General features: G+C 41.8%; 1 protein-coding gene across 48 annotated transcripts in view; it reads left to right on the forward strand.

Annotated features, from left to right (window-relative positions):
* TTN (titin) overlaps positions 1–17,313 on the forward strand; it is a 293,526-nt gene that overhangs the window by 245,034 nt on the left and 31,179 nt on the right. For all 48 annotated transcript variants that reach the window (XM_081862229.1, XM_081862238.1, XM_081862246.1 and 45 more), the window contains one exon: positions 90–17,192. In XM_081862229.1, coding sequence (XP_081718355.1) covers positions 90–17,192 — 17,103 coding nt within the window. The remainder of the gene's footprint in view (positions 1–89; positions 17,193–17,313) is intronic.

A 17,313-nucleotide genomic window follows, 5' to 3' on the forward strand; every position in this document is an offset into this window, starting at 1 on the left:
TACTTTGGGGGGGGGATCCCTTTATAGCATGATTATCTATAAGGATTCCAATCAAAGTAAAATTTGTTGCCTTTTTTCATTATTTATAGATCCACCGGGACCGCCTTCTAACCCACGAGTAACTGATACAACAAAGACAACTGCTAGCCTAGCATGGGGTAAACCTCACTATGATGGCGGACTTGATATAATCGGCTATATTGTGGAGCACCAAAAAGAAGGAGAAGAAACATGGGTGAAAGATACCACGGGGACTGCTCTAAGAATCACAGAATTTGTGGTTGCTAATCTCCAGCCAGGCGCCAAATACAATTTTAGAATTATTGCCCTCAATGCTGCTGGCGCTGGTGAACCAGCAACGATAAAAGATGTTGAAATCAGGGAACGTGAAGTAGCTCCTGATTTTGAATTAGACGCCGAGCTGAGGAAAACTCTTGTTGTTAGAGCTGGACTGACCATTCGGGTATTTGTTCCAATTAAAGGACGCCCAGTTCCTGAAATCACATGGACCAAGGATGATATTTCACTTAAAGGACGTGCCAGTATTGAAAATACAGACTCTTTCACACTTCTCATTGTCACAGAATGCAATAGATACGATGCAGGAAAGTATGTCATGACCCTTGAAAATGCTGCTGGCAAGAAGACTGGTTTTGTAAATGTAAAAGTCTTGGATACACCAGGGCCACCAATAAATCTCAAGCCCAGAGACATATCTAAAGATACCATCACCCTACAATGGGATATGCCTCTAATTGATGGTGGTTCACGCATAACAAATTATATAGTTGAAAAACGTGAGTCAACACGAAAGGCATATTCAACCATCACAACTAAGTGCCCAAAATGTTCACTTAGGATTCCTAATTTGGCTGAAGGGTGTGAATATTACTTCAGAGTATTTGCTGAAAACGAATTTGGAATTGGTGAACCTGCCGAAACTGCTGAACCTGTAAGAGCGTCAGAGGCACCATCACCACCAGAGAGCCTTAATATCATGGATATCACAAGGAAGACAGTCAGCCTTGCTTGGCCAAAGCCCGAACATGATGGTGGTAGCAAGATTACTGGCTATGTTATTGAAGCCCAGAAAAAAGGTTCAACTCAGTGGACACATATCACAACTGTGAAAACATTAGAATGTGTGGTAAAGAATCTGACTGAAAATGAAGAATATACTTTCCAGGTTATGGCAGTTAATAGTGCTGGAAGAAGTGATCCAAGAGAAAGCAGACCAGTTGTCGTTAAAGAGCAAATGATGCTTCCAGAATTTGATTTGCGTGGCATTTACCAGAAAACAGTAATTGCCAGAGCTGGTGACAATATCAAAGTTGAAATACCTGTGCTTGGTCGCCCAAGGCCAACTATTACTTGGAAAAAAGAAGACCAGTTAATTAAACAAACTCAAAGAGTAAACTTTGAACATACTGCTTCTGCAACCATCTTAACCATTAATGAATGCACTAGAAACGATAGCGGCAGATACCCAATCTCAGCTAAAAATATTGTTGGTGAAGTTAGCGATGTTATAACTATACAGGTGCATGATGTTCCAGGACCTCCCACAGGGCCAATCAAATTTGAAGAAGTTTCATCCGACTATGTCACCTTCTCATGGGAACCTCCACTGAATGATGGAGGGGTGCCAATAAGTAACTATGTTGTAGAAATGCGTAAAACCGACAGTACTGCATGGGCTGAGTTAGCAACTACTGTTATACGTACTACTTTTAAAGCTGCTCGCCTCACTACTGGGACAGAGTACCAATTCCGTGTTAAAGCTCAGAACAGATATGGTTCAGGACCATCTATCAGTTCAGAGAATGTAATTGCTAACTATCCTTTTAAAGTTCCTGGTCCTCCAGGCACTCCTCAAGTGATTGCAGTCACAAAAGATGCAATTAGCATTAGCTGGCATGAGCCTCTGACAGATGGAGGAAGCCCCATTTTGGGATATCACATTGAGCAAAAAGAACGAAATAGCATTCTTTGGCAGACCGTAAGTAAAGCTTTGATATCAGTAAATACCTTCAAATCAAGTGGTCTTACATCTGGCCTTGCCTATGAATTCCGAGTCATAGCAGAAAATATGGCAGGCAAGAGTAAACCAAGCAAGCCATCTGAGCCAGCATTGGCCCTGGACCCTATTGATCCTCCTGGGAAGCCAGTTCCTCTCAATATTACAAGACATGCAGTAGCACTTAAGTGGAAAAAACCTGAATATAATGGAGGTTTTAAGATAACTGGCTATACTGTTGAAAAAAGAGATCTTCCTAATGGCCGATGGCTAAAGGCTAACTTCGGCAATATACTAGAAACTGAGTTCACTGTTAGTGGTCTCACAGAAGATGCTGCTTATGAATTCCGTGTGATTGCTAGAAACGCGGCCGGTGCTGTTAGCCACCCATCCGAACCATCAGATGCAATAACGTGCAGAGATGAGATTGAAGCACCAAGGATCATGGTTGATGCTAAATACAAAGACACTTTGATATTAAAAGCAGGTGAAATTTTCAAACTTGAAGCTGACGTTTCAGGTCGCCCTCCACCAACTCTGACATGGACGAAAGAAGGAAAGGAGCTTGAAGACACAGCAAAATTAGAAATTAAAATAGCTGATTTCTCAACTGTTCTTCATAATAAGGACTCTATAAGAAGAGATGGAGGTGCCTACACACTTACAGCCTCCAATCCAGGTGGCTTTGCAAAGCATATTTTCAATGTCAAAGTACTAGATAGACCTGGTCCTCCAGAAGGGCCTTTGGCTGTGTCTGATGTTACCATAGAAAAGTGTGTCCTGTCATGGTTACCACCTTTGGATGATGGAGGCGCAAGCATTGACCATTATGTTGTTGAGAAACGTGAGACTAGCAGATTGGCATGGACAACTGTAGCCACAGAAGTTCCAGTAACAAAATTAAAGGTCACAAAGCTATTGAAAGGCAATGAATATATCTTCCGTGTTATGGCTGTTAACAAATACGGCGTTGGCGAACCCCTGGAATCAGAGCCTGTTCTTGCAGTAAATCCTTATGTAGTACCTGATCCACCGAAGACACCTGAAGTTACAGCTGCAACCAAAGATTCTATGATTGTGTGCTGGGGACACCCTGATTCTGATGGTGGAAGCCCTATAATCAATTATATTGTAGAACGTCGTGACAGAGCTGGACTACGCTGGGTGAAATGTAACAAGCGGGTTGTCACAGATTTGCGCTATAAAGTATCTGGACTCACAGAAGGTCATGAATATGAATACCGAGTGAAAGCTGAAAACGCTGCTGGTGTAAGTGAACCAAGTCTAAGCAGTCCATTCTACAAAGCTGCTGATACTGTATTTAAGCCAGGTCCACCAGGTAATCCTCGTGTATTAGACACAAGCAAGTCCTCAATTACAATTGCTTGGAATAAGCCAATATATGATGGTGGCTCAGAAATCACAGGCTACATGGTTGAAACAGCATTACCTGACGAAGATGAGTGGAAAATTGTAACTCCACCAGCAGGGCTGAAGGCGACTTCCTTTACCATCACTAATCTAAAAGAAAACCAGGAATATAAAATCAGAATATATGCTATGAACTCTGAAGGCATTGGAGAGCCTGCTCTTGTTCCTGGGACACCAAAAGCTGAAGAAAGGATACTGCCTCCTGAGATTGAACTTGATGCAGACCTACGTAAAGTTGTGACCCTCAGAGCTTGCTGTACTTTAAGACTCTTCGTCCCAATTAAAGGAAGACCAGTGCCTGAAGTGAAATGGTCAAGAGAACATGGAGAGTCTTTAGACAAAGCCACTATTGAATCCACAAGCTCTTATACACTACTTACAGTTGGAAATGTGAATAGATTTGACAGTGGCAAATATATACTGACTGTAGAAAACAGCTCAGGCAGTAAATCAGCATTTGTAATTGTAAGGGTTCTTGATACACCTGGCGCCCCACAGAATCTGAAGATAAAAGAGGTTACAAAGTCATCTGTGACTCTCACGTGGGACCCTCCCCTCATAGATGGTGGCTCTAAAATTAAAAATTATATTATTGAAAAACGTGAGGCAACAAGAAAAGCATATTCAACAGTTATGGCCAATTGCCATAAGACCAGCTGGAAAGTGGACAATCTACAGGAAGGTTGCAACTATTATTTCAGAGTTCTAGCTGAAAATGAATATGGAATAGGGCTTCCTGTTGAAACATCAGACTCTATTAAGGCATCTGAAAGGCCTCTTCCTCCAGGAAAAATAACTATATTAGATGTGACACGAAAGAGTGTATCTTTGTCTTGGGAAAAACCTGAACATGATGGAGGAAGCAGAATTTTGGGCTACATTGTAGAAATGCAAAGCAAAGGCAGTGAGAAATGGGCCACATGCACTACTGTAAAAGTTACTGAAGCTGTTATAACTGGACTGATCCAGGGTGAAGAATATTCTTTCCGTGTTTCAGCTCAGAATGAAAAAGGAATCAGTGATCCTCGACAATTGAGTGTACCAGTTATTGCGAAAGATCTTGTGATACCACCAGCCTTCAAACTGTTATTCACTACCTTCAGTGTACTAGCAGGTGAAGACTTAAAGGTTGATGTTCCATTTGTTGGTCGACCCAAGCCATCTGTAACGTGGCTCAAAGATGATGTGCCACTGAGGCAAACTACTAGAGTAAACGAAGAAAATACAGACAACAACACTTTGCTAACAATAAAAGAAGCATGTAGAGAAGATGTTGGACAATATTTAGTAAAACTTTCTAACTCTGCTGGGGAAGCTACTGAAATTCTTAACATTGTTGTCCTTGACAAGCCAGGACCTCCAACTGGACCAGTGAAGATTGAAGATGTAACAGCAGACAATATTACCATTTCCTGGGGACCACCCAAATATGATGGTGGCAGTTCTATCAACAATTATATTGTGGAAAAACGAGACACCTCCACTACTACTTGGCAGATTGTTTCAGCTACCGTTGCCCGAACAACTCTAAAAGCAGCTAGATTAAAGACTGGAAGTGAATATCAATTCAGAATTGCTGCTGAAAACAGATATGGAAAGAGTACATATCTCACATCAGAGTCTGTGGTAGCCCAGTATCCATACAAACTACCTGGGCCTCCTGGAACTCCTTTTGTACCAAAAGTCTCCAGGGATAGTATGGTTGTACACTGGAATGAACCAGTCAATGATGGTGGCAGCAAGATTATTGGTTATCATTTGGAGCGCAAGGAAAGAAACAGCATACTCTGGGTTAAACTGAACAAAGCGGCAATTCCTGACACTAACTTTAAAACAACCGGACTTGAGGAAGGCCTTGAATATGAATTCAGAGTTTATGCAGAAAATATAGTTGGTATCGGCAAAGCAAGTAAAGGTTCAGAATGCTACAAAGCTTATGATCCTTGTGATCCTCCTGGTCGTCCAGAGCCTATCATCGTCACAAGGAACTCTGTTACTCTTCAGTGGAAGAAACCAGCATATGATGGCGGAAGCAAGATCACCGGCTACATAGTTGAGAAGAAGGAGCTACCTGAAGGCCGCTGGATGAAAGCAAGTTTTACAAATGTTATTGAGACCCAGTTTGCAGTAACTGGCCTAGTTGAAGATCAAAGGTATGAGTTCCGTGTCATTGCGCGCAACGCTGCAGGCGTTTTCAGTGAGCCATCTGAAAGCTCGGGGGCAGTCACAGCAAGAGATGAAGTAGAGCCACCCCGCATAAGTATGGACCCCAAATTTAAAGAAACCCTTGTACTGCATGCTGGCGAATCGTTCAAGATTGACGCAGACGTTCATGGTAAGCCGCTGCCTTCTATTCAGTGGCTAAAAGGCGACAAGGAACTAGTGAATACTGCACGCTTGGATATAAAAACGACAGACTTTGCCACAAGCCTAAGCGTCAAAGAAGCCATTCGCGTTGACAGTGGGCATTATGTATTGCTGGCCAAGAATGCTGCAGGTGAAAAGACAGCTTCCATTCATGTTAAGGTTCTTGACAAACCTGGCCCACCTGAAGGTCCGGTTGTTGTAACTGGAGTTACTGCTGAAAAGTGTTACCTGGCATGGAAACCCCCATTGCAAGATGGTGGTAGTGACATTTCCCATTATGTAATTGAAAGAAGAGAAACAAGCCGCTTAGTCTGGACTTTAGTTGATGGCAATGTACAAACCCTTAGTTACAAAGTTACTAAACTTTTGGAAGGCAACGAATATATCTTCCGCATCATGGCTGTAAACAAATATGGGGTTGGGGAGCCTCTTGAATCTGAGCCTGTAATGGCTAAAAATCCATTTGTAGTGCCACTTCCACCAAAGGCCCCAGAGGTCTCGGCTGTTACCAAGGATTCTATGATTGTCGTATGGGAAAGACCACCCTCTGATGGTGGCAGTGAAATTTTGGGTTATGTACTAGAAAAACGTGATAAAGAAGGCATTCGGTGGACAAGATGTAACAAGCGTTTGATAAGTGAACTTCGATACCGAGTTACTGGACTTATAGAAAATCATAATTATGAATACAGAGTCTCGGCTGAAAATGCAGCTGGCCTCAGTGAGCCAAGCCTACCTTCTGTTTATCATAAGGCTTGTGACCCTATATACAAACCAGGTCCTCCCAACAATCCTAAAGCAATAGATGTTACAAGATCTTCAGTTTTCCTCTCCTGGAGTAAACCAATCTATGATGGTGGCTCAGAAATCCAAGGATACATTGTTGAAAAATGTGATGTGAGTGTTGGGGACTGGGCAATTTGTACACCACCAACTGGAATTAAGAAAACAAATATGGAAGTAGAAAAATTGCAGGAGAAGCATGAATATAAATTCCGCATTTGTGCTGTTAACAAAGCAGGAGTAGGAGAGCATGCCGACGTTCCTGGGACTATTGTGGTCGAAGAAAAGCTGGAAGCTCCAGACCTTGATCTTGACTTGGAACTGAGGAAGGTTATCAATGTAAGAGCTGGCGGCTCCTTAAGATTATTTGTTCCAATCAGAGGACGCCCAACACCCGAAGTAAAATGGAGCAAGGTGGATGGTGACATCAGAGAGGCAGCTGTTATTGACATCACTAGCAGCTTTACCTCGCTGGTTCTCGACAACGTTAACAGATTTGATTCTGGAAAATACACTCTTACTTTAGAAAACAGTGGTGGAACTAAGTCTGCCTTTGTCAGTGTAAGAGTCCTAGATACCCCAGGCCCCCCAGTGAACCTGAAAATTAAGGAAATCACCAAAGACTCAGTATCACTTGCCTGGGAACCTCCTTCGATAGACGGTGGAGCTAAAATTAAAAATTATATAATAGAAAAACGTGAAGCCACAAGGAAAGCCTATGCTGCTGTTGTAACAAACTGCCACAAGACATCGTGGAAAGTGGCTCAACTTCAGGAGGGCTGCTATTATTACTTCAGAGTTTGCGCAGAGAATGAATTTGGAATTGGCCTGCCTGCAGAAACAAGTGACCCAGTTAAAGTTGCTGAAGTTCCTCAACCTCCAGGAAAGATAACAGTGGACGATGTGACAAGAAACAGCGTTTCATTAAGCTGGGCTAAGCCTGAACATGATGGTGGAAGCAAAATTTTGCAATACATAGTGGAAATGCAAGTTAAGGGCAGCGAAAAATGGTCAGAATGTACGCGTGTGAAAGTTCTTGAAGCACTTGTTACTAACTTATCTCAAGGACAAGATTATCTATTCAGGGTAATGGCTGTAAATGAAAAGGGTAGGAGTGATCCACGGTCCCTTGCTGTTCCAATAACAGCCAAAGATTTAGTTATTGAACCAGATGTACGACCAGCATTCCACAGTTACAGTATACAAGTGGGACAAGACCTAAAGGTGGAAATACCAATATCTGGTCGACCTACACCTACTATTACTTGGACCAAAGATGGCATGCCATTAAAACAGACAACTAGAGTTAATGTCATCGATTCACCTAAACTTACTGTGCTGAGTATTAAAGAGGTCACTAAAGAAGACAGCGGGGCGTATGAAATTGCAGTTGCTAATGTTGTTGGACAGAAATCTGCAGCTGTTGAAATTATAACACTAGACAAGCCTGATCCTCCAAAAGGCCCTGTTAAATTTGATGAAATTAGTGCTGAAAGTATTACATTATCATGGAACCCTCCACTATATACAGGTGGCTGCCAAATCACCAACTACATTGTTCATAAGAGAGATACAACCACCACCGTATGGGAAACAGTTTCAGCTACTGTTGCAAGAACTACTCTCAAGGTGATGAAGCTCAAAACTGGATCAGAATATCAGTTCAGAATATTTGCTGAAAATAGATACGGGCAGAGCTTTGCCCTGGAGTCTGACACGGTTGTTGCTCAGTATCCCTATAAAGAACCAGGTCCTCCTGGCACACCATTTGTGACAACAGTTACAAAGGACTCTATGGTTGTGCAATGGCATGAACCAGTAAATGATGGTGGAAGTAAAATTTTAGGTTATCATCTTGAAAGAAAGGAAAGAAACAGCATTTTGTGGACAAAGGTAAACAAGACAGTTATTCAAGACACACATTACAAAACATCTAACCTTGAAGAAGGCATTGAGTATGAATTTAGAGTGGCTGCAGAAAATATTGTTGGTGTTGGCAAAGCAAGCAAAGCTTCTGAGTGTTATGTAGCACGTGACCCCTGTGATCCTCCGGGATGCCCTGAAGCTATTATTGTTAAAAGAAGTTCAATTACTCTGCAATGGACAAAGCCAGAATATGATGGTGGCAGCAAAATTACAGGCTACGTAGTAGAGAAACGTGATTTGCCTGAAGGTCGTTGGATGAAAGCAAGCTTCACCAATATAACTGAAACTCAGTTTACCGTAACAGGCCTTACTGAAGACCAACGATATGAATTTAGAGTCATTGCAAGGAACGCTGCTGGAGCAGTAAGCAAGCCATCTGATAGTACAGGACCAATAACAGCAAAAGATGAAGTTGAGCTTCCAAGAATTTCCATGGATCCCAAATACAAAGATGCAATTGTTGTAAACGCTGGAGAAACATTCAGACTTGAGGCTGATGTCCATGGGAAGCCAATTCCCACTATTCTGTGGTTGAAAGGAGATAAAGTACTTGAAGATACTGCCCGATGTGAAGTAAGGAATACAGACTTTAAGGCCTTGATTACTGTTAAAGATGCCATCCGTGTTGATGGTGGGCAATATATTTTGCAGGCCTCTAATGTTGCAGGAACAAAATCAGTACCAATAACAGTGAAAGTACTGGACAGACCAGGACCTCCAGAGAGTATTCAAGTTTCTGGAGTTACTGCTGACAAGTGTTCCTTAACATGGGCGCAACCAATCCATGATGGTGGCAGTGACATTTCTCACTACATAGTTGAGAAGAGAGAAACAAGTCGCCTTGCATGGACAGTTGTTGCTTCAGATGCTGTAGCCACAATGCTGAAAGTAACAAAACTTCTGGAAGGAAATGAGTATATCTTCCGTATAATGGCAGTTAATAAATATGGAGTTGGGGAGCCTCTGGAGTCTGCACCAGTATTAATGAAAAACCCATTTGTTGTTCCTGGTCCACCAAAATCCATTGAAGTAACCAACATTACAAAGGATTCCATGACCATCTGCTGGCATCGTCCAGATAGTGATGGTGGCAGTGAAATAGTTAACTACATTGTCGAAAAAAGGGACAGAGCTGGTATCAGATGGGTGAAATGTAACAAACGCCGAATTACAGACCTGCGATTAAGAGTCACAGGATTAGCAGAAGATCATGAATATGAATTTAGAGTATCCGCTGAAAATGCTGCTGGAGTTGGTGAGCCAAGCCAAATCACTCCCTTTTGGAAAGCATGTGACCCTATGTTCAAACCTGGCCCACCCACTAATGCTCATGCTGTGGATACTACCAAGAATTCAATTACAGTAGCATGGGGTAAGCCTATTTATGATGGCGGCAGTGAGATCCTGGGATATATTGTAGAAATCTGCAAAGCTGATGAAGAAGAATGGACAATAGTTACCCCACAGACTGGTCTGAGAGTCAATCGCTTTGAGATCAAGAAACTCATTGAACATCAAGAATACAAACTTAGAGTTTGTGCTCTTAACAAAATTGGAGTAGGTGAAGCTGCAGCAGTTCCTGGCACAGTTAAACCAGAAGATAAACTTGAGCCGCCTGAACTTGATATTGACTCTGAATTAAGGAAGGGAATTGTGGTTAGAGCTGGTGGATCTGTCAGGATAAACATACCTTTCAAAGGACGCCCAACTCCTGAAATCATGTGGTCTCGAGAAGAAGGAGAATTTACAGATAAGGTTCAAATTGAAAAGGGCCTGAATTACACACAGTTATCCATTGATTACTGTGATAGAAATGATGCTGGAAAATATATCCTTAAACTGGAGAACAGCAGTGGCTCTAAGTCTGCATTTGTCACAGTTAAAGTACTTGACACACCGGGACCACCGCAAAATTTAGTAGTCAAAGAAATAAGGAAAAATTATGCTGTACTGACATGGGAGCCTCCAGCTAATGATGGTGGGGCAAAGATAAAGAACTATGTGATTGATAAACGTGAATCAACCAGAAAAGCATATGCAAATGTGAGCACAAAGTGCAGCAAAACAAGTTTTAGAGTTGATAACCTTATTGAAGGGGCAATTTATTATTTCAGAGTAATGGCTGAAAATGAATATGGAATTGGTGTTCCAGTTGAAACTGCAGATGCCTCAAAAGCTTCAGAACCACCTTTGCCTCCTGGAAAAGTGACTCTCACTGATGTGACTCAGAGAAGCGCATCATTTATGTGGGAAAAGCCTGAACATGATGGAGGTAGCAGAATTGTGGGGTACGTTGTTGAAATGCAGCCAAAAGGAACTGATAAATGGAGTGTTGTTACTGAAACCAAAGTCTGTAATGCAGTTGTGTCTGGTTTGAGTTCTGGACATGAATATCAATTCCGTGTCATGGCATACAATGAAAAAGGCAAAAGTGACCCTAGACCACTGGCAGTTCCTGTGATTGCCAAAGATCTGACCATTCAGCCAAATATCAAACTAATGTTCAATACATACACTGTCCAAGCTGGAGAAGACCTTAAAGTAGAAATACCCTTTATAGCTCGACCAAAGCCTACTATCACATGGGAAAAAGATGGTCAGCCTCTAAGACAGACAACCAGGTTACATGTTGAAGATACACCTACATCAACTACTTTGTATATTAAAGAAAGCAACAAGGATGATTTCGGTAAATATACTGTGACAGTAACCAACACTGCAGGCACAGCAGCAGAACATCTTAATATAATTGTGCTAGAGAAGCCTGGCCCACCACAAGGACCTGTCCGCTTTGATGAAGTTAGCTCGAATTTTGTTGTTCTGTCATGGGAACCACCAGCATACACAGGTGGCTGTCAAATATCCAATTACATTGTAGAGAAGCGTGACACTACTACCACTACCTGGCAGATGGTCTCAGCGACTGTTGCAAGAACAACTATTAAAGTAACAAACCTTAAAACGGGTAGTGAATATCAGTTTAGAATTAGTGCTGAAAACAGATACGGAAAGAGCACCGCACTGGATTCTAAGCCAGTTCTTGTTCAATATCCCTACAAAGAACCAGGTCCACCAGGAACACCATTTGTCAGCATTGCTACCAAAGATCATATGATAGTACAATGGAATGAACCAGTTAATGATGGAGGAAGCAAAGTTCTTGGTTATCATCTAGAACGTAAAGATAAAAACAGCATTCTTTGGACAAAATTGAATAAGGCCCTCATTCAGGACACAAAGTATAAATCAGATGGCCTTGAGGAAGGTCTTGAATATGAGTTCAGAGTTGCCGCTGAAAATATTGTTGGCATAGGTAAGGTTAGCAAATCATCTGAACTGTATGTTGCTCGAGATGCTTGTGATCCACCTGGCCGTCCAGATGCCATTGTTATTACAAGAAATTATATAACACTAAAATGGAAAAAACCTGAATATGATGGTGGCAGCAGAATAACTGGATATGTTGTGGAAAAGAGAGAACTTCCTGAAGGGCGTTGGATGAAAGCCAGTTTTACAAATGTAACAGAAACAGAGTTCACAGTAACTGGTCTTGTGGAAGACCAACGATATGAATTCAGAGTAATTGCAAGAAATGCAGCTGGTAGCATAAGTGAACCATCTGAAAGCACAGGACCAATTATTGCCAGAGATGAAATTGAAGCTCCAAGAGCTTCACTGGATCCAAAATACAAAGATGTCATTGTTGTTCATGCTGGAGAAACATTTGCTCTTGAGGCTGACATCCATGGCAAACCCATTCCTGATATTATATGGTCGAAAGATGGAAAAGAATTTGAAGGAGCAACTGCAAGAATGGAAATTAAGTCTACCATTGAGAGAACAACCCTCACAGTCAAAGATTGCATCAGAGTGGATGGAGGCATTTATACACTTAAACTGAGCAATGTTGGTGGCACAAAGTCTATACCAATCACTGTAAAAGTACTTGACAGACCTGGGCCTCCAGAAGGTCCTTTGAAAGTTACAGGTGTGACTGCAGAAAAGTGTTATCTGGCATGGGGACCACCTTTACACGATGGTGGCTCTAACATTTCACATTATATTATAGAAAAGAGAGAGACAAGTCGACTTTCATGGACACAAGTGGCATCTGATGTGCAAGCTCTGAACCACAAAGTAACCAGGCTTCTTCCAAACAATGAGTACATTTTCCGTGTAATGGCTGTCAACAAATATGGAATTGGTGAACCACTAGAATCCGAGCCTGTGTTGGCATGTAATCCATACAAACCTCCAGGCCCTCCTTCAATACCTGAAGTTTCTGCAATCACAAAAGATTCTATGATTGTAACCTGGGGTCGTCCAGAGGATAATGGTGGTGCTGAAATTGAAGGGTACATACTAGAAAAGCGAGACAAAGATGGTATTCGGTGGACCAAGTGCAATAAGAAGAGGCTAACAGACTTAAGACTCAGAGTAACTGGACTTACAGATGGCCATTTCTATGAATTTAGGGTTTCTGCTGAAAATGCTGCCGGTGTTGGTGAACCTAGTGAACCATCAGTTTTCTATCGAGCCTGTGATGCAGTGTATCCACCAGGCCCTCCAAGCAATCCGAAGGTGACAGATACCTCCAGATCATCTGTGTCCCTTGCATGGAACAAGCCCATTTACGATGGTGGTGCACCTGTTAAAGGATACATTGTGGAATTTAAAGAAGCTACTGCTGATGAATGGACAACTTGCACACCTCCATCAGGTTTACAAGGAAAGCAATTCACAGTAGAAAAACTTAAAGAGAATAGTGAGTATAATTTCCGCATCTGTGCTATGAACTCTGAAGGAGTTGGAGAACCAGCAACTATACCTGGTAGTGTTGTTGCTGCTGAAAAAATTGAACCTCCTGAAATTGAACTTGATGCAGATCTCAGAAAAGTTGTGACCGTACGTGCTAGTGGCACATTGCGATTGTTTGTCACTATCAAAGGGAGGCCAGAGCCAGAAGTAAAGTGGGAGAAAGCAGAAGGCACTCTGAGCGACAGAGCCCAGATTGAGGCTACCAGTTCATATACAATGTTGGTCATTGATAATGTAAACAGATTTGACAGTGGTAGATATAACCTGACCTTAGAAAACAATAGTGGCAAAAAATCTGCTTTTGTTAACGTGAGAGTGCTTGATACACCAAGTGCACCTGTGAACTTGAACATCAGAGAAGTGAAGAAAGATTCAGTGACATTAGCTTGGGAGCCCCCACTTATTGATGGTGGTGCTAAAATTACAAATTACATCATTGAAAAACGAGAAACCACAAGAAAGGCATATGCCACTATTACAAATAACTGTGCCAAGAATGTCTTCAGAATTGATCAGCTACAGGAAGGATGTAGTTACTACTTCCGTGTCTTGGCGGCAAATGAATATGGAGTTGGTTTGCCAGCAGAAACAACTGAACCAGTTAAGGCTTCTGAACCACCCTATCCACCTGGAAAAGTTACCCTTGTTGATGTTACACGCCACACTGCAACTATTAAATGGGAGAAACCTGAGAGTGATGGTGGCAGTAAAATAACTGGCTATGTAGTAGAAATGCAAACTAAAGGAAGTGAAAAATGGAGCACCTGCACACAAGTTAAAACATTAGAAGCAACAGTATCAGGATTAAGTATGGGAGAAGAATACACTTTCCGAGTATGTGCTGTCAACGAAAAAGGGAAGAGTGATCCAAGACAGCTTGGAGTTCCAGTAGTTGCGAAGGATATTGAAATCCAGCCTTCAGTTGAGCTCCTTTTCAATACTTTCAGTGTTAAAGCTGGTGAAGATCTTAAGATTGATGTGCCCATCAGAGGAAGGCCAGTTCCATCAGTTAGCTGGAAGAAAGATGGACTGCCTTTAAGAGAGACAACAAGGGTAAATGTCCACTCATCAAAGACATCAACCTCACTAACAATCAAGGAAGCATTGAAAGAAGATGTAGGGAGTTATGAATTAAATGTTTCAAACAGTGCTGGCTCTACAACAGCTTCCATTACTGTAATTGTACTGGACAAGCCAGGACCTCCAACAGCACTGCATATTGACAATGTCAGCAATGATAATGTAACCATATCTTGGAAACCCCCGGAGTATGATGGTGGATGTCAAATTAATAATTATATTGTGGAGAAGAGAGAAACAACTACTACAACATGGAGTATAGTGTCTGCAGCAGTTGCACGAACTTCGATAAAAATAATTCGCTTAACCACAGGATCAGAATATCAATTCCGTGTTTCTGCAGAAAATCGCTATGGCAGGAGCACTTTCGTTGAAACTGCACCTGTTGTTGCAGAGTATCCATTTAGTCTTCCTGGACCACCTGGTACTCCCCGAGTAACACACGCAACTAAAGCCTTCATGGTTGTAACCTGGCAAGAGCCAGTTAATGATGGAGGTAGCAGAGTACTTGGTTATCACCTTGAGCGTAAAGAAAGAAGCAGCATCCTTTGGACTAAAGTAAATAAAACCCTTATAAGTGACACACAGATGAAGGTCACAGGCCTTGATGAAGGACTAATGTATGAATATCGTGTGTATGCAGAAAACATTGTAGGAATAGGTAAATGTAGCAAATCATGTGAGCCTGTTGCTGCAAGGGACCCATGTGATCCTCCTGGCCAACCAGAAGTGACTAACATTACAAGAACATGTGTCTCACTCAAATGGACCAAACCAGAATATGATGGTGGTGCTAAGATCACAGGCTATATTATAGAGCGGAAAGAGTTACCAGATGGTCGTTGGCTGAAGTGCAACTTCACCAATGTGCAAGAAACTTTCTTTGATGTAACAGGACTTACTGAAGACCAGCGATACGAATTCCATGTAATTGCAAGGAATGCTGCTGGACTATTTAGTGAGCCATCTGAATCAACTGGGCCAGTGACTGTAAAGGATGATGTTGAGGCTCCAAGAATTATGATGGATGTCAAATTCAGGGATGTTGTTGTTGTTAAAGCTGGAGAGATCTTGAAAATCAATGCCGATATTGCAGGGCGACCCTTACCAGTAGTTTCATGGACAAAGGATGGCAAAGACATTGAAGAGAAAGCAAGAGTTGAAATTGTTTCAACTGATAGCACTACTGCAATAACTGTCAAAGACTGCATTCGACGTGATTCAGGGCAATATGTGCTAACATTACAAAATGTTGCTGGAGTTAGATCATTGGCTGTCAATTGCAAAGTACTTGATAGACCTGGTCCACCAGCAGCCCCACTAGAAATCAAAGGACTTACTGCTGAAAAATGTCATCTGTCATGGGGACCGCCTCAAGAAAATGGAGGTGCAGAGATTGACTATTATATTGTGGAAAAGCGTGAGACCAGTAGAATTGCATGGACTCTTTGTGAAGCAGAGCATCCAACAACATCCTGCAAAGTGACAAAACTACTTAGAGGAAATGAATACATCTTCAGAGTGATGGGGGTTAACAAGTATGGTGTTGGTGAACCTTTGGAAAGTGAAGCTGTCAAGGCCCTTGATCCATTTACTGTTCCAAGCCCACCTACATCTTTAGAGATTACTAGTGTGACAAAGGAGTCCATGACTATTTGCTGGGCAAGACCTGACAGCGATGGAGGTAATGAAATTTCTGGATATGTGATTGAAAGGCGTGAGAAAAACAGCCTGAGGTGGATACGTGTGAACAAAAAGCCCGTTTTTGATCTAAGGGTAAAATCTACAGGCCTTCGGCAAGGATGTGAATATGAATATCGGGTATTTGCAGAAAACGCTGCAGGTCTTAGTCTTCCTAGTGATACTTCACCATTTATTAAAGCAGAAGATCCTGTTTTCCTTCCATCACCTCCATCTAGGCCTAAGATTGTGGACTCTACAAGGTCACATATAACAATTGGATGGACAAAGCCATTATTTGATGGTGGTGCTCCTGTTACTGGATACACAGTTGAATACAAGCTAACCAGTGAAACTGATTGGTCAACTGCTATTCAAAGCTTAAGAGGTACAGAATACACTGTAATTGGTCTTACATCAGGAGCTGAATATGTTTTCAGAGTAAGGTCTATCAACAAGGTTGGCACTAGTGATCCAAGTGATGTTTCAGAACCTCAGGTGGCAAAAGAAAGGGAAGAAGAGCCTGCATTTGATATTGACAATGAAATGAGAAAGACTTTAGTCGTGAAAGCTGGTGGCTCATTTACAATGACTGTACCTTTCAGAGGAAAGCCTATCCCTAATGTAATGTGGAGCAAGCCAGATACTGACCTTCGTACTCGAGCAAGTATTGATACTTCAGATAACCGCACCTCAATTACTGTTGAAAAAGCAACAAGGAATGACTCTGGAAAGTATACACTAACATTGCAAAATATTGTAAGCACAGCTACTTTGACATTAGTTGTCAAAGTGCTTGACTCACCAGGACCTCCATCTAATATCGTTGTAAAAGATGTCACAAAAGAATCAGCCGTGTTATCTTGGGAAGCTCCTGAGAACGATGGAGGTGCTCCTGTGAAGAACTATTATATTGAAAAACGAGAAGCAAGCAAGAAAGCTTGGGTCACTGTAACCAACAATTGCCATCGTCTTTCCTACAAAGTTACCAATCTGCAAGAAGGTGGAATTTATTACTTCAGAGTCTCTGGAGAAAATGAGTTTGGTGTTGGAGTCCCAACTGAAACAAAGGATGGAGTGAAAATAACAGGTTTGTTCTTTAAAATATGTTCATTATATATGCATGTGAGCGCATGACTATCTACCCATGCATACACATGCACACTAATTGTTCACAGGACTTTAGTCTTAATGTGTGATGCTTATATTAC

The sequence above is a fragment of the Podarcis erhardii genome, assembly GCF_964252035.2.
Source record: "Podarcis erhardii genome assembly, chromosome: 1".
NCBI classification, from domain to species: Eukaryota; Metazoa; Chordata; class Lepidosauria; order Squamata; family Lacertidae; genus Podarcis; species Podarcis erhardii.